The sequence below is a fragment of the Rhinolophus hipposideros genome, assembly GCF_964194185.1.
Source record: "Rhinolophus hipposideros genome assembly, chromosome: 22".
Lineage (NCBI taxonomy): Eukaryota > Metazoa > Chordata > Mammalia > Chiroptera > Rhinolophidae > Rhinolophus > Rhinolophus hipposideros.
The window spans coordinates 11,180,609-11,203,213 of NC_138068.1; the positions used below are offsets into that span (position 1 = coordinate 11,180,609).

Sequence of the window (22,605 nt, forward strand, 5' to 3'; positions counted from 1 at the left end):
ATTCCCCATACTGTAGTTCACATCCCCGAGACTATTTTGTGACTCCCAATTTGTGCTTCCTAATCCCTTCACCTTTCTCACCCAGCCCCCCAAGCCCTCCTCCCCAGCTATTCTACCAGCCATCAGTTTGTAGAACGTGTGTCTTCAACCTCCACACTTAAGTTCTATTAACAAAGGAAACTTGACATGCTTGTGAAATGAAAGGCTTCTTGTTCCACTTATTTATTTATTTTTAAGACACATCAGTAGATACATACCCGGAATTATAGAGGAAACAACTTTACCTGTGTTCTTGCTAAAAGCCCCGGCAGCCTCCGGGGTGGGGGGTGGGGGGTGGGGGGTGGGGGGTGGGGGGTGGGGGGTGGGGGGTAGGGGGGCTGGGCTCTGTTGGGGACCACCTTCTGGCCTCTCCTTTTTACTTTTTTTTTGTGTGTGACTTGACCTGTTAAGCAGAGAAATGTGGACTCACTGGGTTGAGTTCTGTGTGGGATAGCACCATTGCATGTCTTTTTGTTTCTTTTGGGTCAGGCTTCCTTCTCAAGGTTCCCTGCAGTCCCAAATAGTGCTTTCCATAGCGCTGTGAGGCCCTCCCTGCTAGACCAGCTTGCTACTGTGTTTAAGAGAATGTAATTAGAAAAGCCTGGGCTGTTCAGCCGTTGCACATCTCTTTTGGAAGCAGATAGAACATAAATGAATGAATTACTGAAAAAAAACAAACCCAAACATCTTAATACTAAAGATTTTATTGATGTTTAAATCTTTTAAAATGCTTTTTCGTGTTTTGTTTTAAACTTATGTATTTTTGAGGGTGTTTTTCCAAGACCCATCAGCTCCAAGTCAAGTAGTTGTTTCAATCTAGTTGTGGAGGGCGCAGCTCACAGTGGCCCATGTGGGGATCAAACCGGCAACCTTGGTGTTAAGAACACCGTGCTCTAACCAACTGAGCTAACCAGTCGTCTTCTTAAAATGCTTTGAACTTCGTTTATCCTTTTTTCTTTGTGTAACAAGCACTTTAGTTCGACTTGTGACAGTACCAGTGGCTATATTATCAGGGTAATAACAGTAATTATAACAACCCTCAACTGAGAGAATGTTGTATGCTGGGCTAGGCAGTCCTTAGTCCTTACAGTAAAAATGATTTCATTTAGTATTTAAAACAGCTTAATTTTCAAAATAATTTCAAATGTTGATTGAGAACTAATCTCATCCCCACCTTCTCTCCTCATTTCCAGAGGAGGTAAAGGAGTCCCAGTGTGGATTGATCAATTTCCGCACTATTGACATTTGGGGCCAAAGATAATTCCTTGTTCTGGGAGCCGTCCTGTGCACTTTAGGATGTTTTGCAGCACCTCTGGCCTCTACCTACTAAATGCCAATAGCACCCCATCCCCAACTCTGACAACCCAAAATGTCTGCAGACATTGCTCCATGTGCCCTGGAGGGCAAAATCCTTCCTGGGTAAGAACGACTGATTTAGATGATTGAAACCAAATCCCTAGGGGTTAATCGAAACCTGAAAATAACACTACACCAAGAGCAAACAATAATATAGTACTTAACGGATGCGAGGCACTGTTCAGAGATTAATTTATTGGATCCTTATAACTCGATGAGGTAGGTGTTTTTACTCTATTGTTAGTATCCCTCCTTGCCGCTGCCAGAAAAGGAGATTCAGAGATATCAGGTAACTTACCCAAGGTCACACAGCAAGGTCACATAGCAAGTGAGCAGCAGAGCTGGGATTTGAGCCCAGTCGGGCTTTGATCCATGCTTGAATCCACTTCTATCTGTGTCTAGTCTTTTCCACTCTGTTACATTAGAGACAGTGTTGGCAGGTCCTGGCGCTGGAGCTGAGGTTAGCACACATATATTGACTAGTATATTGACTGGCTGAGCTGGTGTACAAGTTTAACCCATTGAATCCTCACTCTGAGCCTGCATTTGGCAGGTGAGGAAACTGAGGCAAGTGCCCACCCAAGTGTCTGAGCATTGTTTTTTTAAATATTTTTATGACGGAATATTGGGGAACAGTATGTTTTGCCAGGGCCCATCATCAGCACCAAGTGGTTGTCCTTCAGTCTAGTTGTGGAGGGCGCAGCTCAGCTCCAAGTCCAGTTGCCGTTTTCAATCTTTAGTTGCAGGGGGTGCAGCCCACCATCCCCTGCGGGAATCGAACCGGCAACCTTGCCGCCAAGGGCTTGCACTCTAGCCATCTGGCCGCCCCTCTGGCAGCTCAGCGGCAGCTTGTCTTCAATCTGTTTGTGGAGGACACAGCTCACTGGCCCATATGGGAATTGAACCGGCAACCTTGTTCAGAGCTCGTGCTCTAAGCAACTGAACCATCCGGCAGCCCGTTTGAGCATTTTTGAAGTCCCCATGACGTCTTGATTTCTAATGCCTTTGCCATCACCACTTTCTCGCAAAGGCCAGATGGCCTCAGAGTCGATGTTTCATATGCGTCTGAGGCTAGCTGGCCATTTGTTGCCTGTCACGCCTTTAGTAACAGGACAGTCCCACTAATGTCCAGATGTTTTGGGCAGTGGGGCAGGATCTAAAGGATCTCTCGGAAGCTCTTGTTGGCCCATCCAAATGCTTCATTTTGTGAAATGCTTTGGTTTCTGTCCTTCCTCCACCCCACCCAGTGGATGAGGCTTGGAAGCGGGATGCAGGTAGTTTGAAGGTGTTTTTAAAAGTCCTGGGCACACAACTCTCCACCCTCCTGTCAAAATTTGAGACACAGCAAAAGGGAGATACTTGGACCAATCAATGTGTCTGTTCTCCATCTGAGGCCGAGTTGCTTCATCCAGCATTGCAGAACCTTTGAATTGGGAATCCCAAGCTCTCTCAAGGGGTTGAGTTGCCTCCGCAGGTGCCATAGCTGTGGGAGCCAGCCTCTGAGTCTCCCACAAACGGACGACATACCATTTGTGAGCCTGGCACTGGTCTCTGCATCTGGATGGTGACGGGGGCTGGTCTAATCGCTGTTTATTTTGAGATTTACACCCGTGAATTGGCCAAACCAATTTCAGTGGCAGCTTAGCCGATTTGTCTTAGCGCTTTGTGTTTAATAGACTAGCTAGGGAGTAGGCCTTCTTCCTTTGTGGTTAACAGTTTAACTTTGGGTTAAAGCCCCTTGCCTTAAAGTAAATGGCCAGCCCTGCCTGCTCCACCCCATCCTTGGTGCTCTGGTGGCCTTTTTAAAAATCAAATAACAATTTCTCTACTCTCTCCCACCCCACACCTACACGTTTTATCGTTCATTTATTTGTAAATCTATCCTAACAAGTACCATACTTTTTCAGCGTCACCAGCCTCCACGAAGACGGGACAAGCAGGGAGTTTATCCGGGAGCCCGAAACCATTCTCTCCTCAAGCGTCCACGCCAATCACAACCAAAATGGACAAAACGTCCACCACTGGAAGCATCCTGAATCTGAACCTGGGTCAGTTGGAATTTTTGGAAGTCTATTTCTGTGGCAATTAGGAATATTTTTGCAAGTTACGATGTTTTGTGATGTGTGGTGCTTGAACTCTGAACTCTTTGGGCAAACGATTTAAAAGGTACAGTGGATGAAGATGAAGAGAGCAATTAAAGGAGCAAGTAAGGGATTTCCTGGAGCGTGTTGACATGCAAAGCTGCTTTATCTGGAAGTACTTTAGGCCAGTGTTTACAACATTACTTGAACTTGACCATAGTTACCCAGTTCTCATATATGTAAATACATATATTTAATGCTTTTTTTATACATATACTTGGTGTATATCAAGTGTTACTAATCATGAATCATTTACTTTTCCTATGTGCAGTATATTCTGATCTATTGTTTCCTTAATTTTCTTCCAATCTTTTAAAAAAGCACTACCTTAGGCCAGAGTCTTCTGCAAAAAGTGGCACTGGAAATGGTGATTGCCTAACTCTGTGAAGTTACTATTTTATCGATTCATTCCATCACAATTCCCATTTTTTTTGAAATCTTTTATGTGCTGTGTACTGCTTAGGCACGGGGCAGAGAGAATGGTGAGCCAGGGCCCCGCACCTCTGGAGCTTGAGTTCTAGAAAGGAAGAGAAAATAATCAAGGTAGATCAACAAGACAGTTTTTGCCATAAGGGGAAATGTGTTACTATGATACGGAGAGAAATGGTGGGTTGTGGGTGGGGACATCAGGCAGTGGTTCACTCGGTGGAAGGATTAGGGAAGGCCTTTCTGAGTGGAGAGTTGCATGACAGGAAAAACTAGCCATGCCAGTATCAGGAGGAAGAACATTCTAGAAGGAACAAGACAGTTCCAGGCCCTAGGGTAAAAATTAACTTTGTGTGTTATAGAAGAGGCAAGGAGGCCCAGGTGGGGTGTCGCAGTGGGTGAGGGGCAGAAGGTTAGCAGCTGAGGTCAGAGAGCACCAGGGAGCTTGGGGACCCTGGTGTGGAGAGGTTTGAACGGTAGAGGGATGTGAACTGACTCAATATTTTAGGAGGAACTCTCTGGGTGCTGGGTTGAGACTCGCCCTATGTGAGTCATTCTCAACCAAGGGCGGTTCCTCCCTTCCCCCAGAAGACACTCAGCCATGTTTAGAGACATTTCTGGTTGTCACAACTGGGGGTGGGGGATGCTGCTGGCCTCCAGTGGGTAGAGCCCAGGGATACTTCGTACAGGCCCCCACAATCAAGAATTACTGGGTTGTGCCCGTAATTGCGTTGACAGATTTGGTGGTGGCAGGAGGAATAGGAGCCAAGAGTTGACTTTTTAGAGTCCGTAAGTTTGAGGTGCCTACTAGGCTCCTAGGTGAGAGGTCAAGGAGGCAGGGTGGCCGGAGGCCAGGTCAAGGCAGGAAGCATAATTCTGGGCCTCTTGATGTGTACACAGGGTTGGGTTAGAGCAGTAGTTCTCACAGTGGGGGTGGGGTGGGCGTGGGGCTGTGTGAGTGCTGCCAGCATTTAGTGGTTGCAGGCCAGGGATTCTGTTAACACATCCCACGCTGCCTAGGATAGCATCCCCCCACCCCATAATGGAATTATCTGGCTCCAGTGACAGTAGTGCTGAAATTAAGTTCCTGGTCTAGAGTATCACGGAAGAGTGAGGGCCCTGGGACGCGAGACATGAAGAGGAAAAGTGGGCAGAGGAGGCTGACAAGGAGCAGTGGACAGAAAGCCACACCAGGGGAGGGTGTTGTCAAGAAAACCTTAAGGCTACGGTAGGCCCCCGTTATCTGCAGTTTTGCTTTCTTGGTTTCAGTTTTGCATGGGTCACCCAAGGTCCGAACATAATTCGATGGAAAATTCCAGAAATAAACAGTAAGTTGTGTGTCCTTCTGAGCAGCATGACGAAACCTCACGGTATCCAGCTCCGTCCCTCCCAGGAAGTGACACATCCCTTTGTCCATTGTCTCCACACTGGACACTACTCGCGACGGGCTCATTAGTTACTTAGGAGCTATCTCTGTTATCAGATCAGCTGTCATGGTATTGCACTGCTTGTGTTCAAGTCACCTTTCTTTTACTTAATAATGGCCCCAAAGCGCAAGCGTAGTGATGCTGGCCGTGCAGAGATGCCAAAGAGAAGCTGTAAAGTGCTTCCTTTAAGTGAAAAGGTGAGCACAGTGCAATAAGATATTTTGACAGAGAGACCACATTCCCATAACTTTTACTGCAGTATAATTGTTCTATTTATTTAGTTACTGTTAATCTCATCTGTGCCTAATTTATGAATTAAACTTGATCATAGGTGTGTATGTGTAGGAAAAAACATGGTGTGTATAGGATGCAGTACTTTCCATGGTTTCAAGCATCCACTGGGGTCTTGGAATGTATCTTCCATGGATAAGGAGGGACTACTATGGGTTTTTAGGAAGGGAGGGATGGCCACCTGTGTGGAGGGATGGTCCAGCGTGAATGCATAGCCCTGGCTGGTCAGTGCCTTCTGGGTTCATCCTGTCCTGCGGTGCTGTTTACAGATGGAGAAACTGAGGTCTAAAGAGGAGGCTCAAGGGACCCAGAATTGCAGAGCTGGAAGGGGGCAGGGCTGGTACAAGCCTGCGTCTCCAGGAGACCAGCACCTTGTTCACCCTTGGTCACCTGTTAGTGCCACCCGGATGTGATTGGACAGTAAGGGTGGTAGCTTTAGGGGCTTCAGTACAGATTGGCTGGTGGGAATTCCTCACTTGAGCAAAAGGGGACCCATTTGCTACCCTGGGGAATATTCATCGTTCTCAACAGTGTGGTTTGCTTTCTCACACCCTTCTCCCACCTCCATACCCTGAAAAGAAATGCTGTGCAGAGGCGTTCTCACGATCACATTTCCTCTTTGCCAGTCATGTGTGGCGAGAATAGCTCCTTCTCTAAACCAGGCGGTCATTGGGCATCCTTGTGACGCTGTGGGTCTTTCGATTTGGCTTGACCCATGTGGGAGTGCAAGATTTCTTCTTGTTTTGCGTTTCGGTCCGTGGGCACAGGGTAATCAGGCTGTCCTGTGCAGAAGCTCCCTGCCAGCTCTTGTCTGGGACATGCCTTGTTTTGTCAGCAGGAATGAAAGCATTGGGAATGTGGGTGTTTTATGGGCTGGGATTTCAATTACCCGATGGGAAGAGGATCAGATAGGGACCAGTGAAAAGTGCCATGGATGGGTAGAAAAATCAGGAAGTGGAGGGAAATGCTAAATAATTCTCAAGCATCTGAGGGATGTTTTATGGGGCTGTATTATGTCTAGTGTCCATGTAACTACGTAGTTGGAGCAGACAGAAATGAAACAGAGTACCAAGGATAATGATGATATTATTATATGTAACAAAAACAGTATTTAATTTAAAAAATGACACCGGGAAAGGCAGAATTATAGAGATGGTAAACAGATCAGTGATTGCTGGCACTTGGGAATAAGGGAGGATCTACTACAGATCGCAAAATGATGGGCAGATGGAATTGTCCTGCATTCTGTTTGTGGTTACACAAATCTGCAGGTGTTATATACAACTCATAGAACTGTATTTCCCCAAAAGTGAATTTTACTCAACGTAAATGAAAACTATTAAAAACAAAACAAAACCACAACAACCTTCAAGGTAGGTGAAAAGCCCCATTTCACAGAAGTGGAAACTGAGGCCCAGAGAAGTAAAGTTACCTATCCAGGATCACACATGGTCCGAGGTAAAGTCTGGCCTTTAGACTCAGGCATGTCTGCTTCTAGCTTGGGTTCTTAAGTAAGATGCAGGAACTGAAATGCTACAAGACAGGGCTGTGTTTTGACTTTCATGTGCCCTTGGCACTGTGCCTCTTATGCTGTTGATAAGTCAGCCAGCTGTAGGGGCCAGAGTGGTACGGGGACAAATGGGAATGAGCAGTCATGCGGAGGACAAAGTGCTTTTCTGAAGGAAGCAGCTCCCACCAGTTGAATCTGTGTTGCCAGCTGCTGAATTTTTAAAAAAACCCAGAAATCCAGGTTTTTGTGTGAACTCTCTTAGTTTTTAAAATTTGGCATCAGTTTCATCAAAAAACAAAAACTGTGCTTGGGCCAAACAAACAAAGATAGCTAAAAATACAAAAGCCAACCCACGGGTCATCCGCTGGTTACTTACCTACTTTTATAATTAATTTTGATGCATGACGGGGAAGGTTTCTGTAGACAGTCCTCACTCTGCTTGCTGACACATGGGTCCCTCATTTGCCTTCTTGGGTCTCTTCTTTCCGCTCCAAACAAGGAGCCCGAATCCTGGAGGATTGTTACAGCCCCTATCTGTGACTCCACAGCGATCATAAATAAGTCATAAATAAGAATGAGCTGGGAAGACTAGGAGAGAGGAGGGGGCTGGACTTGCTTCTTTTCTTTCTTCTAGATTTCCGTTATGTGTTCTCTGCAAATCCTCTTATCTCCTCTTCTCTCACAGAGGGTGTCTGCTTTGGGCTGAACAAATACAGCAGTTCCGCAGTCCTGTGGGTGACAAAAATGAGCCTTGATGCTCTGTTGCGGTGCAGACAGCACTAGAAAGCCGTCAGACCTGGAGCATGTCTGCTTGTTTATTCCTCTGTGGTGGCTGATGGGAAGCATCCTTTCTTTCTCTGCATAAAGTGATACCTGGGAAGTCAGGCATTTGAGAGTGTGGATGCAGAGTGGGGGCCCAGGTCTCCCAGATGTTGTCTTGATTTTTTTGGTTTGTTTGTTTTATTGTGAGTGAAGTGAGGAAAGCCTCGGTTTGACGGATCTGGGAGCATCTGCCAGGGTTTCTTGTCTGAATAATAGTGCTCCCTTTAAGGAACCACCATTTTGTGGCTCTTGCAAGTCCACCGGTTGTAGTCTGCCTAACGCTTTTAACAAAGGAGGTCTGTTTTTCTTTAACTGAAAAAGAAGTGCTCGTAGTTCTCTTCTACGAGATTTTCTAAGGGATGAATGCACGTGGTAAGAGAAATGTCAAAGTACAGAAAGACGTTTAATGAAAAGCCACCCTGTCTGCAACCTCTGATCACCTGTTTCTAGAGCCCCTTCCCCACAGGTGACCACTGTTACCTGTTTTTAGTCTCCGTGGAGAGCTCTTCTAGATATATAGCAGTGGTTCGCAAACCGGGTGATTTTTGTCCCCTAGGGGACATGTGGCTCTGTCTACAGACATTTATTGCCACAACTGGGATGTGGGTGCTACTGGCATCTAGTGGGTGGAGGCCAGGTTGCTGCTAAATATCCTACAATGCACAGGACAACCCTCTCCCCCACCCCCATGCCCCTCCACTGCCACCTCCCCCCACAAATGTCATTAGTGCCAGCATTGAGAAACCTCAAGAACACATATATGTATTCAAATCTATATTCCGTTTCTTTTCTCCCCCACACCAGTGCCTAAGTGTTCTCCCATTTGTCGCCTTTTTCATTAAACAGGTTGGCTTTCCCTATAGCGCACAGAGATCTGTTCCCGTTTTATTTTCGCAGCTGCATTTTAATCCATTTCAAGGTGGACTGTAAATTATTTATCCAGGCACTTTATTTATTGACACTAGGTTGTTTTCTGTTTTGGGTGTTAAAAACAGCTGCAATGAAGACCTTTTGGCCCACATGGGAATGTATCCATAAGATAAATTCCCAGAAGGGGAATCACAGGCCAGAGGCCATGTGCAGCTGATGTTTCGAGAGATACTGTCAAATTGCCCTCTAACGGGGCTGTTCTGATTTATGCTCCCTTCAGAAATGTAAGATGGTGCCTGTTTCTCTAGCATGGGGATTTTTTTTTTTTTAATCCTTGGTTTCCATTTATAGCCTGAGCTGTCTTCCTATCATCTGAAAAGTTCAAAATGTTGGCAGCAAAGGTGGATTCTAAAAGAGATTCCTGATATAGAAGGGCAGGGGTGGAAGGAGTCCCGAGAAGCTACTATGAGCTAAATGAGAGAGAGCAGCTCTTCTTCCTGTGGAGGAGGAGAGAGTCAGACATGGCTGGAAGTTTGAGAAAGATAATTACATTTGGCTGACCTGAAGGTCTACTCCCAGGCTCCTGATCCCAGCCTCCTGGTTTTTCGTGGTTTCCTGTTAGAATAAACAGTATGGTAGCTTATCGATGAGAGCAACCTTAATTTGTAAAATGAGATGCTTTACCTTCATTTTGTTCCTTCTGATTATGAATATTCCATAGTTCAGTCTTTTTAGGCTAACGTTAAAAGATTGCATCAACCGGTACGCGAGAGCACAATTATTCCGGTGGGGTGTATGTCTCTTTCTGTGAACGCTAAGGTTCAGAAGGTGGTACTGTTAACACGGAAACATCAGAGTTAAGGCAAATCGTGAGTTTTCTTTACTCACATAGAAGATCGGTTTAATACTAGGTTCTCATCCTTAGCTGCCATTAGTGTCACCAGGGGATCTTTGAAAAGGCCAATGTCCAGACTGTCCCCCAGGCCAGTTAATTCACAGTCTCTGGGGGCGGGGGGTGGCCAAGGCATTAGGATTTTCTTTTTTCTAAAGCTTTACAGGTAATTTCAGTGTGAGCCAGGTCAGCACTCACTGGGACTAGAACAGGGGATGACAAATTTTGCAGCCTGCAGATCAAATCTAGTCCCCCACCGGTTTTTGCAAATAAAGTTTTATTGGAACACAGCCCCACCCATTGTTTACATATTGTTTATGTCTGATTTTGCACCAGAGCAAACGTGGTCCCCAGAGCCTCATTTATTCTCTGGCCCTTTACAGAAAAAGTTTGCTGACCCTTGGTCTAGTAGATTGTGTTTTTTGGTAACTGCATATATGGAATCCATTAGTCATACCGGAATGCTATTGAGGGCATTGATGAGCATATCACTCGGGCAACGCCCCCTCCCCCGATCCCACGTCATGGAAAGTATTTTTGTGAGATGTTTCTTTTCCAATTTCCGCTTGAAAAGGCTGCCTTTTCCCTCTGGAATCAGTTTTGCTTCCTCATTTCACAGAGCATAAATTGTGAGACAGACCTCATGTCCTTCCCCCTTTTGCTGTCACATTAGCAGCGTGACTATTGGAATCCTTAAGTCCTGTTCATACTTCTGTTTAATCAGGTCTTTTTCTATTTCCCTGGTTCTCCCTCCCTCTCTCCTCTTCCCTCTCCTTGCTATTTCATCACTGTTTCATTCTCTACATTCTCTTTGTAAGGTACTTCTCTAGTAAATTTGAATGAACATTCTTCCTTCTCCGAAGTGGCTTGCATTCACACTGTCCTCTCCGTGAGTGTCTTCAGTCCTGGTGCTGGTAGGCTCTGAAGAGCCCCTGGTCAGCAATGCATGTGTGTACACATGTGTGCATGCACATGCAACACACAGTCCATGTGCACACATGCATGCACATGCGTACAAATGCAACACACGTACATGTACACAACATGGCACATGCATGTACACACATGCTCGTGTCTGTACACACAACCACAATGCAACACACATGCACATGCATGCAAACATGTAACATGTATATGTATACCCAGTACAACACAGACATACACACATACACAACACAACACAGCCACACATGCACATGCGTGCAAAAAGGTATCTTTTTAGAGCCTTTTCTTGAATGTCCAGGATGCTGCGTCTGCTTCCTTTGAGCACACACTCCTGGAATCTCCCTGAGTGCGTTTTTGGGAAAAGGCCCTTCCTAATCTTACCTTAGCGGGGACCTCATTATGGTGATAAAATCAAGTCGGAGCTATTTGTTGCTCCGGTCACCTATGGGTGTGTTGGGTGGGGCATCCTGGAAGCCGCCTGTGGTCACTTTAAAGGAACAAGTCTCTGGGTGTACAGTGTAAGGGAATGCCCCATTCCTGAGAGAAGGAGACGGTGCGTGGGTCATGTCGGAAAAGAATCGAGGGGAGAAAGCGAAGGCTTTGAACAGCCCTGGCAGTCTGGCTTAGTCTCTAACAGCTTGGTGGATGGAGGTGGCATTTGGGTGGGTGTAGCAGGGAGATGGAGGGGAATCAGGGCGTGAGCTCACAGCTGGTGGAAACAGCGCAGAGGTGGCTTCTCCTTGTGCTTGGTTTGATGCCACATGCTTTTGGACTGATTTTCTGGAATCGGTCGGTGTGGGAAAGGTGCCCACATTCTCTGCTTGGGGTCGGTTGGAGGGGATGCCAGAGGGTGGCAGGCAGGGTGAGAGACACACATTGCTCCTGCCTGCATGGTGTCTCATTGCTTTCTGGGTCTCGCAGCCACCTTAACATTGTCTGTTTCTTATGTTTTGGGGGCACTAGAGGTGGTGGGAAAGGAATTCGAGAAACGCAAACTCATGGACCCTTTGGAATCTGGTCCAGTTGGTCATATAAAGAGCCCACGGCAGAAGGTGGACGGGGGCAGGACCTCTGGGGCTGAGTCATCATCAGTCAGCCGCCTTTGCCTGGGATTAAGGCGAGGAGCTTGGACTCTTACCTGAGCCAGAAGACACAGATTCAATACCCAGGGCTAATCTATTTACCTTTCCTCAGATGCTGTGAGCCAAAAGGAGAAACAGCCGGTGGGCTGGAGGGAAGGTCTGCCTCTCTCATATTTTCCGTCCCGTTCTAATTTGAGCTCCAGACTAGGTCGAGTAAGAATGAGAAATGAAGCTGCTGTGGTAAATGAGGAGTCGAGGTTCCCACTTCTCAGTGTGTTTGTTTTCTGAGGGGCTCAGCGTCTCTCTTGGATACAAGTTCTCTCTGATCTGGGCCTGAAATTAAAAGCGCACTCTGGCCAGTCACTTTATCTGGTAATACTGAGATCCAGCATGTTACGGTAACCTCTGGCTTTCGAGATGCCTAATGATGCTGATTTCCACAGGCAACCATCTGTTGGGATTGTGCGTTTTAAATATTGAAAGCAACCCAGGCGATTGTTCAGTAGACTGAGTAAACCTGTCAAATGTTTTCTCGTGCTATTACCTCCATCCAAGTCAGCTCGTGTCGTCGAGCAGGTGATATTGTTGGGACAAATGACAAAAATGTTTTAGTTTTTTTTGTCCCCCCCCTTGTCCCCTCCACATGTTCTAAAATGAGTGTTTGCGAGAAGGAAGCTACACGATGAGCGTTGTTTGTTCCTCCCTCCAGTGCCTGGTCTTAAGAGGGTATAATGGTCTCTTCCAGATCGAAGCAAGGCCGAGATGGATTTGAAGGAGCTGAGCGAGTCAGTCCAGCAGCAGTCCGCCCCTGTTCCTCTCATCTCTCCAAAGCGACAGATTCGCAGCAGGTTCCAACTAAATCTTGACAAGACGATAGAGAGTTGCAAAGCACAATTAGGTACGTCTTTTGGTTTGCTTTCATCATCATCATCATCTGTAAGGATAACCCCTGGGTGAAATCAGAGCTGGATTCTGGCTGCTTTGAGCAGCTGTTTTCACCTTGAGTTGTTTGTTCAACTAAACTGGTTTGCCACTCATGGTGGAATAGCTCAGATTTGCTAGTTCATTGTTCTGACAGGCCCTTTGAATTCCTCAGAGTTTATCCTTCGGTTGTGACAGACTGCAGACGGGAGCTGCAGGTTATAAGACAGTTTAGAAGCAGAAGGGTTCTCCTGCGTTTGCCTCTGCACTCCCTCTCAGTACATGTTAGTGTCTCAACGTCAGGGTCAAGTATGTCCCACAAGTGTCCCACACAAACCCTTCCCCTCCAGACTGGGCCCTCCCCATCCAGCAGACCCGTCTGATTCTGTACCTGTTGCCTCCCTTTCTTTTCCCTCATGCTGCATGCCTTCGCGCTGCCTACGTGAATCCTGTCCCTAAGGCTGAGCTCAGTGTCACCTCCTCCAGGAAGTCTCCTCTGATTGCCCTCTCCATCTGCCTACTTCCTTTGGTACTTTATTGCTCAGAAGCATCAGTGGTCCTTTTGTGTGGGGGTACCTCTCCCAATTTAGACTGGAAGCTCCTTGAGGGCAGGGAGGTTGCCTTAAAAGATTTGCCTTCTCCAAGGTACTGGGTCTTGTGCATACATGTACAAGAATATTGTATATGTACATTGCTCTGGAATATTGGTTGAATAAGTAAATAATCCAGGAGGGCATTTATAAAGAGGTAGGGGGTGACTGGGTCTTAGGAGAGCAAGTCACTGCACGGTGAGGTCTGTGTGCTAGTGGGTGCTCTGGATCTTTGGGTGAGAAAGGAGCTGTAGTTGGGAATCAGCTGGGCTGTCAGAAGATAGCATTCCTTGTTGGGTTGCCTGTTTGGTTAGAACATTGAGTGGCATGGATAAAGTTTTATATGCCATTTAAATATCCTTCTTGTGTCCTTCCACGCAGCTGGTCTAACCCCTTGATTTATTATATTATTGTTAATTACAATTTCAATATTTCCATTTGCCGAGTGCCTCCTACGCACTCTGCACTGTGCTAAGTAAGCACTGCACAGAGGTTGTCCCGCGAGCTTGATGCTATTATCGATCCCATTTTGCAGATAAAGAAACTGAGGCTCAGAGAGGTAGGGCACTCATTCAGGGTCACAAAGCTAATAAAAGTGGAGGAGCAGGACTTCACTTTATTGCTCCTCCAGTACCCAGTCTTTTCCTATCACTTGTGTGGTCATGCTTGTCCATTAACTACAGTAGCACAAGCCCTAGGACCCAGAAATTACACCAGATCTGGGTTTTTGTATTTTGACTTCCCCTGTTTTTGATTGAGCCCTGGTGGGACAGATGTAATTTACCAGGTACATCCATTACATGGTGTCTGGTGCCCTGGGCCCTTCATGGCTCTTGTCCTTTGGCGCATTTGCCTTCAGTGTGTCTGGGTCAGGACAGTGACTCCACTTATGATGGCATTGCTCTAGAATGAAGACAGTACCAAGAGTTGAGTGGGATTTCCTCTTTTCAAACTTGCAGGATTTAGTATTATTTGCCTACTGCCTGATGACACTCATTACTGAGAGCAGGAGACAGAAATGGGTTAAATGGAACTATAGTTAGAAATACACTTTTGCCCATTATCATTTGTGTGGATGCGAAACACCCGCTGTTTTCTCTTTTTCTCTTTTGATAGAGACATGGAAATATGTGACTTCCCTCTTGGCTCCATAATAAGTGGACGAACAATGCAGTAAACGCAATGGCAGTCGGTGCTCTGTATCAGTACAGAGAGCAAGATGGGGCCTGGGCAGCTGGGTCACCTGAAGGTGGTGCTTCTCCACTTAAAGGGACCAGTGGCTCTACAGCTCCAGCCAACTGTTGCCATGGCACCTGCAACCCATGGTGCCCAGATAGATACTCTGCTCTCTCAGTACGAGCCCACTTACCTTGATTTCTGTGTGAAATTTCCTGATTTGTGAATTGGGCAACAAGTTCCAAATTGAAAACAAACATCAAAATACCCTGTGGGCCACACCACTGCTTCCCAAATAAAATGTGTCTGCTGGTCAGATGTGGCTTGTGGTCTCTGAGTTTGCAACCTCTGCTTTAAAGCTTTGGCTTACTTCTTGCAGCCTGGACACATAGGGTAAAAGGTTTTAATGCTTTGGGAATGTGTGGGAAGAGCACTGGTGGCAAGTCAGGAACCCAGGGTTTGGGCCTTGCCTCTGTCTTGGTTTTCTTTGTGTCCTAGGACAAATGGTTTTTCTGGGCTTCTATTTTCTACCCTGTAAAATGGGTCAGTTTTAACAGCTTGATCTCTGGTGTTCCTTTCCATCCCTCCATTTTCTATATCCCAGTTAGTTATCAATATTGCAAAGATTTAGCTCCAGATAAATTCAAATTTTATGTTGGTTGGTCCCATGTCATCTTTGAGCGTTGCTAACTGAAACCCTCTCCAAACAAACACAAGTTCTATTTATCAGCTGTCATCAATGGCAACTTTAAGTTCACTGCTAACCCCTCCAGGCCAACGTGAGGCAATTTGAAATGTTTTTTTTTGTTTTGTTTCCTTTTTTTTTTTTTTTTGTATTTCCAGCATTTGGCATGGAAAATGTTTGCGTTTTGGGTCCTGCTCTTTATTTTGCGACGACGCCCCATGCTGGGTTTTCTTTTTGAATTTAGGCATAAATGAAATATCAGAAGATGTCTATACGGCCGTAGAGCACAGCGATTCGGAAGATTCTGAGAAGTCAGATAGTAGCGATAGTGAGTATATCAGTGATGATGATCAGAAGTCCAAGAATGAACCAGAGGACGCAGATGACAAAGAGGGTATTCGGATGGACAAAGAGCCATCTGCTCTCAAAAAAAAGCCCAAACTGGCAACCCCAGTGGAAGTTAAAGAGGAGATGAAAAGTGCATCGCCAACCAGCGAGAAAGCAGATCCAGGCTCAGTCAAGGAAAAAGCAAGTCCCCAGCCTGAAAAGGACTTCTCAGAAAAAGCAAAACCCTCACCTCATCCCACAAAGGATAAACTGAAGGGAAAAGATGAGACGGATTCCCCAACAGTCCATTTGGGCCTGGACTCCGATTCAGAGAGCGAACTTGTCATAGATTTAGGAGAAGACCATTCTGGGCGGGAGGGTCGAAAAAATAAGAAGGAACCCAAAGAACCATCTCCCAAGCAGGATGGTAAGTGATTGTACAGTTTCCAGTTTCTTGACTTGGTTTCGAATGCCACCTTGCATTTGTATTATTAAAAGTTAATGTGACCCTTTCCCATCACCAAAGGAGGCACAGCAGAGCTTTGATTGGCTCCAGGTCACGTAGCTGGTTACCTAATAGGACCGGGCCTTCAACTGGGCCTGCCCACCTTTCAGCTGCTTAGTACCCCAAGGGTTTGATTTTTGAGCACAGGAAAATAAGTCTCTTTGAAAGTAGTAGCTGCTTTCAGTCGACAAGTCATTTTGAGCCTAAGCAACCTTCTTTCCTGATTATGCTCACTCGTTTCCCTAAAGCGTTGGGCAACACTGAGACATTTGACAAGGCTGAAATTGTTAAGACGTGTTCAGTTTGAAGTTCAGTGAGGGCAGCCTCCTTTTTCCTTCCCACACGCTGCCCAGGCACCTCAAAGTGTCTTTTCTTCCTAGAATATGAGAGTGTTCGTGGAGGTGGTGCTTCTTAGGGCACCAGAAATCCCAGGGGCACTGCATGGCGCACACCTGAATTGGTCTCCCACCATCCTCGCATTTAGTGGACCTGAGGTCCAGGTTTCTCAGCCCTGGCACCACTGACCCTTTCGTGCTGGATAGTTCTTTGTCCTGGGCGTTGGAGGATGTTCAGCTGCATCCTTGACCTCTACCCGCTGGATGCTAGGAGCACCTGCTTAGTTGTGACAATCAGAAGTGCCTTGACATTGGCAGATGTCCCCTGGGGGGTGTGGGGCACAGACTCCCGGGTTGAGAACTGCTGCCCGAGTCTCAGCATTGTTGCTGCTGCTGCTCTGAAGAGACTGAGCCAGCAGTGGCTGCCTGCAAGCCTGTCGTAGCCCAGGCGTATTGGCAAACCTTCTGGAAGGAACGTGTGAGTGATTTGAAGGGTGTCCTTCCCATTGACAGAGCAGTCAGCATATTTTTCCGTTGGATTGGCAAGTGGGGAGTGAAGGGATTCCAACACGCCCCAGAAAGATAATGATGGATTCATTGAGGACCCAGGAGAAACATTCTGCCTAAGGGTAGATGAGAGGTTGTAGCCATAAAATCGATGTACTTTGTGAGTACTTAAATCGCTAGGTTTAATTTTGGACTATGCCTAATTTGTGACGGGAGCTAACTTCTCAACCAAACCCTTGAGTAAGATGTGACTCTATGCCCCCTGGGGATTTCCTAGTCTCGCTGCTTAAAAGGCAAGTCAGGGATGGGCCTTGAGAATAATCTTTCTTCTGTGGTTGTGTCAACCTGAGCTTCTCTGGAACCTTTATTCCTGCAGGGTATCAAAAGAGGACACAATGCCTCTGGATGGGGCAGTGGAGGGAGAGCGAGAGCAATTGAGTGGGACAGGAAGGGTAGAGCACCACACCATCCCTGGGTAATGGAGGGCCTCTGAAAAACTCGATTATGTTGTGGAATGGAGTTTGAAGGATTACCTCTGATGTTGCAGAGTAGGTGTAGCATTTATTCCATGAAGCTTGTGGGAACATTTGGGTGCAGATGGCAGTGCTGTTATAAATGATGTATTTATACTTAATACCGTCCCTTTCTATCTGGAGCAAATCTTTTGATTGGTTTTATGCCCTTTCCTCTTCCAGAAGGGATTTGTGACAGACTGAGAAGAAGACATAATCATGAACAAAATGCAAATAAATCAGTATCAAAGATGACCGTAGAATAGTAAGAGAGAGATCTGGGGAAAGTTTATATACAGAAATTCATACTGTTTCAGCCTTCAGAGTTAGCAAAGTTGGGTTTCATTTTGGCTCTGAGCTTCCCAGCAGTCAAGGCAAAAAGGGAAACATAGTCCCATAAAAGATCTCACATTTTCCAAAAAATAAAAAACATTTCAGTTGATTAAATGAAGCAGAGCTCTTCCTTGGCATTAATGTCGGAGGGAAATTTCTCCAGGAGACCCTGAGTGTGTGGTGGAGGGAGGATTAAGCTGAAGATGATTCTAAAACATAATTCACCTAGAGCACATTCCTAGGGGTTGGGGCAGAACCGACTAGCCTTAAATCCAGAGCCCCCACCCCAGATGGTGGTTTGGGTCTTGAAGAATTGGCTTCGTGTCGGACCCTGCAGTAGAGCATCTTTTCAACGATGTGCTTTTACTTACGAATTTATTAAAGCGAAGGGCATTTGGGAGTGTGCTCATGGTGACCTCCGACTTACCTTCAGGTAGGAACTCAGCTTCTGTGTAGAATATAAATTCTCAGATACTGCAGCATCTCTTATAGCTAGTGACCTTGGGACAGAGGCAAAGGGAGCTTGCTTAGAGACCTTTGCTTACCTGTAACATGAATCATTTCCATCCTTCTCTTAAAAAGTCCTCCCTTTACATACAAGACAGCGACCAAACTCTGTAATAAGTAGGTGAATTTGATGGGGCAGCTGGCCTTTAAGAGAGTCACCCTTTTCTGGGGGGATGTAGGTGACTGATCATACATTTTGAATTTCTAGTACAAATGGAATTTTCCGTAGCTTTTTTTCTCCCACTGCATAAACCATCAGAATCCCCTAGAAATTAAAAATAGTTTAGTGTCTACATGATAACCGCTAAAGAGTCCTCGGAGCCTGGATTCTTTTCAGATTGCACCAGTTTTTGATTTGGAAAAATGGGCCAGGCATGGTTCTAGAGCAGTAACCCATGTGCAAAGCTGGCTGTTTGCTTGTACAAATCAGGAAAGAGAAAAGGACCTTTTTGTGGTTGCCCTTTGCCCAAAGGGGTGGCTAGGCTAGCAGGTCGACAATAACAATGTATTTGTTTGGTCACCTGGCAGACAAGGGGAGGCATTGAAGGTACTTCTGCAGGTTAGAAATCCTGCCGGGGGACTGCCTCATGTGGGTTCTCAGAGGGGCCAGGTTCAAAGCCGTCAGTGCCCCTGAAAGGGGCATTGGCTCTCTCCAGTTTCTGGCAGTTTGTCCTAGGGAAGAATTGGGGCTCCTTACTGCAGGAAGAGCTCCTCTTCTAGCCTCACCCTGTGCTCTCACCCATGACCTTGGCTGAACTTTCCTCTCCAGGGGAGCAGGAGGGCCAGCCAGAAGTGATAACCGCCAAGAAAGGCGCCCTTGTCAGAAACGTCAGCTTGTCTTCTCATTTTCGTTGGTGAAAATCTTCCCTAGAATAATCAAGCTCCTGTCTCTTCTAGAGGGTACACATCTAAAAAGACAGGCAGAATCCCCCTTAAAAGGCGTTGGATGTCCAGGCACATCATCTCAGATCGAGGTGCTGATTTGCACACCTGTGTTTTGTGTGTGATCCTTGGGGACTCCTCTGTGGGGAGGCTCACCTTCCCAGTGGCGGGGAGCTTTGCAGTGATAACTGATCCCTGTTTTATAAACAAGCCCTCACATGGTCACCTCCTTCTATGCTGCTCAGTGCTTCTGGCTCTAATCTGCCTTCCGGTCACTGCCTACCCTCACTCATCAAAATCCTCCCTATTCCTAACTGTCTTAGCTAATGCTGTCCCCCTCCAAATTCTCACCTCTGCCTGTTGAAAGCCTACGCCCCAGCCCCAGAGCCCAGCTCTTCCCAAAAGACATACTCTGTAAAGACATACTTCCAAGTTTGAAGTTTCTCAGACTTGAGGCATTCACGTTGGTTATTTTTGTCATTGCCAAATCCTGCTTCTATAATTCTTGACTTAATATTTTTATGTGAAGCAGCTTACTCTTTTTTAAAAAAATTAAGCCCATTTTGAACTTAAACTTGACCACTGCACAATAGAAAAACCAGTATTACTTGCTAGATTCCAAAATGGTGGCCGGAGTAAATACCATCAAAACAAAAGCAAAGCTCCCAAATTCTAGATGAATATCGTTGCGTCTCGGGAAGGTCCTGGTTTTGGGGTGGAATTCCCTTTAGTGTTATGTCAAGGCGGGGACCACACTGAGCCTCTGTCCTGGAGGGGCTCAGAACAGATGAAAGGGTTCCTTTGTTTCTGAATGATTTAATGTTATTCAGTGCTTCGGCCACTGTGAAGCCATCTGGTTCTTTGGGGTAGGCACTTTCTAGGTTCTGTAGTGCAGGGGTTTCTCTTAATCTCTGGATTAACTTTGCCTGGGTCTTTCCCCAAGTTCACCCAATTTTAGCTTTGGAAAGCAAGACACTTGCAGTGAGTTCATCCACTGCCTCCCCCGGGAGTTGATGGGCAGCGTGAGGGCAGGGGCTGGGTCTGGTTCACTCCATTTCCCCCAGAAGCGTTGACATGTCCAGATGTGAGCAAGTGCTCACAAAAGGAGACGCGATACTCTGAGATAGAAGATGCTAATAGGTAAATAAGGTGAGAATGTGCTGGGGGGTGGGGGGACGCGTATTTGCTGAGCTGCGTTTGTTGGGCAGACCTGGCCTTAGGTTGTTTCCCCCAGAACTTGGCTAGCCTAGAGACCCTGCCAGTGAACCTCGTCCAACATACTTTGTGTTTGTTTTTTCCATGCATCGGCTTTAGTTGTAGCTAAAGCTCCACCGTCCACTACGGCAGGCAGCCAGTCTCCCCCCGAAACCCCGGTCCTCACCCGCTCGTCTTCCCAAACTCCCACGGCTGGTGTCACGGCCACCACCAGCACCACGTCCACGGTCACGGCCCCGGCCGCCGCCGCCACAGGAAGCCCGGTGAAAAAGCAGAGGCCGCTTTTACCGAAGGAGACTGCCCCGGCCGTGCAGCGGGTCGTGTGGAACTCATCAAGTAAGTTTCAAACGTCCTCCCAAAAGTGGCACATGCAGAAGATACAGCGTCAGCAGCAGCAGCAGCAGCCAAGCCAGCAGCAGCCTCAGTCTTCCCAGGGGACGAGATATCAGACCAGACAGGCTGTGAAAGGTACCGAGCCTCCCCTCCTGCTCTCCGTGGCGCCCGGGCCCTTTTTGCCACATCAACCGGAGAAAAACCATTGTTTTATTATTATTATTGGTTTTTTTTTGTTTTGTTTTTTTTTTTAATTCCTGTTTGTTTCCTGGCCGTTGTATCCTGCAGGCCGTACACATTCCACTTGGCGTTAGTTTTAAAAATCGTTTTGCGACTTGATTCTTTTACTTTTATTTAAATTTTTTCTTTCTTTCGTGTTGTAAGTAATCCATGCATCTGTGCTCCTTAGAAAGGGGGCAAGATAATTTACACAAAAGTCTATTGTCCCGGTGGACCTTCCATTTTATTCTCTCTTTCTCCGTGGCCACCGTTAACGGTAAACTCTTTTTGTATGCATGTGTGCATATATATTTATATATATGGCTCTCCATAAAAATATTCCTTTTTTTTTTCTTTTTCTTTTTTAAAACATAAAAATGGTACCATTTTTTTTTTTTTTAACCCATCAGCATGTTTTGGAGGTCCGTCCATGTCCGTACACACAGCTGTACCTTATTCTTTTAGACTGCTGCATAGTATTCCATAGTTTATTTATAAAGTATTCCCCTACTGAAGGGCATTTAGGTTGCTTCCAGTTTTTTCCTGTTGTAAGCAGTGCTGCAGTGCCTACCTTTGTATATGTTTCCATGTGCACACATATGAACCTCTTGGAATTGTTTGGAAAGAGGACAGTGAGAGGTTGGTGGCCAAGGCTACCTGAGCGATGAGGGCAGAGCCACCATCAAGAACCAGTTGCTGAAGTTGCAGGATCCAAATCCCCACCAACTGTGCAGGGGGCTCCATGTGGAGCTGACGAAAGGGCAAAGAAAGTGCTCATCTGATGGGTACCCCTTGCTCAGCTTTCGTAGCACTTAGGTAGATAGATGTTGTCTCATGGGGAAACCTGCCTCTAGATCCTTGAAAGTGGGGCTCCTGACTGAAACTCATGCATTGAATGCACCCTAGTGAGTAGCCGCAGGATAGGAGAGTGAGAGGTAGTCAGATCTTGGATTGTACCCCCCCATCCCGCCCTCTGTGAAATCCTTCAAAGATTGGGGACCAGGAAGACTGAAAGATTGAACAGGCAAAGTTGCAGTACAGCTGGATTGATCACCCTTTTGAAAGAATTGGTGGGGCAGAAATGCACCTAAGATTTAGAGATTGGCAAGACCAGTTCCGGTCTTCTGTTTCCATACCCCATAAGCATTCTGAGCCTTTCCCAGGGGGAATTTAGGCCAGAAGAGGCCCACCCATGGTATGGTTCTCCATTCCCACCTTTGCCTGTGTCAAAGATAAAGCTAGGCACTAGTTAAAGTGGTAAGGACAGAATTTATTCAGTCCTATACTATTGCATTAGGGGAAAAAGTCCAGTGTGAACTGAAGTCCACTTTGATTTGTACAGAGGTGACTGGGCGTTTTCAAAGAGGATGAGGGAGTAGCAAGGGGCGGGTAAGTGGGACAGTACAATCAGGGAAGAGAAAATTGACAAAAGTGGGAAGGGGGTTGGTCCCTGTGATACCCATGTGGGTGAGCTAACCGACACCTATCGAAGTTCAGCTCCCACGTTCCCCCAGAGGCTGGGAGACGGGCCCCATCTTCAGCTATTGGCTAGACCAGTTCATTTTTTTGGCCACCTTGAATTTTCTCAGGCAGGCACTTTGAAGGGAGGCTGGGGTCATCCCAGGGACGCGGCCTTGAGCTGTTAGAGGCTGTGTTGGTGTTTAAGTCTTTATAGGCCAAGGTGGAGAGTTCGTTAAGGAAGAGTTCGGAGGAGCCTGGCTCGAGTTTGGCCAAGAGGGAACCTTTGGCACTTGAAA

At 46.5% G+C, this 22,605-nt stretch overlaps 1 protein-coding gene across 22 annotated transcripts in view; it reads left to right on the forward strand.

The window, feature by feature from the left end:
• ZMYND8 (zinc finger MYND-type containing 8) overlaps nucleotides 1–22,605 on the forward strand; it is a 116,808-nt gene that overhangs the window by 74,016 nt on the left and 20,187 nt on the right. For 11 of the 22 annotated variants that reach the window (XM_081034244.1, XM_081034243.1, XM_081034250.1 and 8 more), the window contains 4 exons: nucleotides 3,303–3,443; nucleotides 12,547–12,699; nucleotides 15,418–15,927; nucleotides 20,396–20,632. In XM_081034244.1, the coding sequence (XP_080890370.1) occupies nucleotides 3,303–3,443; nucleotides 12,547–12,699; nucleotides 15,418–15,927; nucleotides 20,396–20,632 (1,041 nt within the window). Of the gene's footprint in view, nucleotides 1–3,302; nucleotides 3,444–12,546; nucleotides 12,700–15,417; nucleotides 15,928–20,395; nucleotides 20,765–22,605 lie in introns of all 22 variants that reach the window. The other 11 variants (XM_081034236.1, XM_081034252.1, XM_081034247.1 and 8 more) reach the window with 1 other exon arrangement.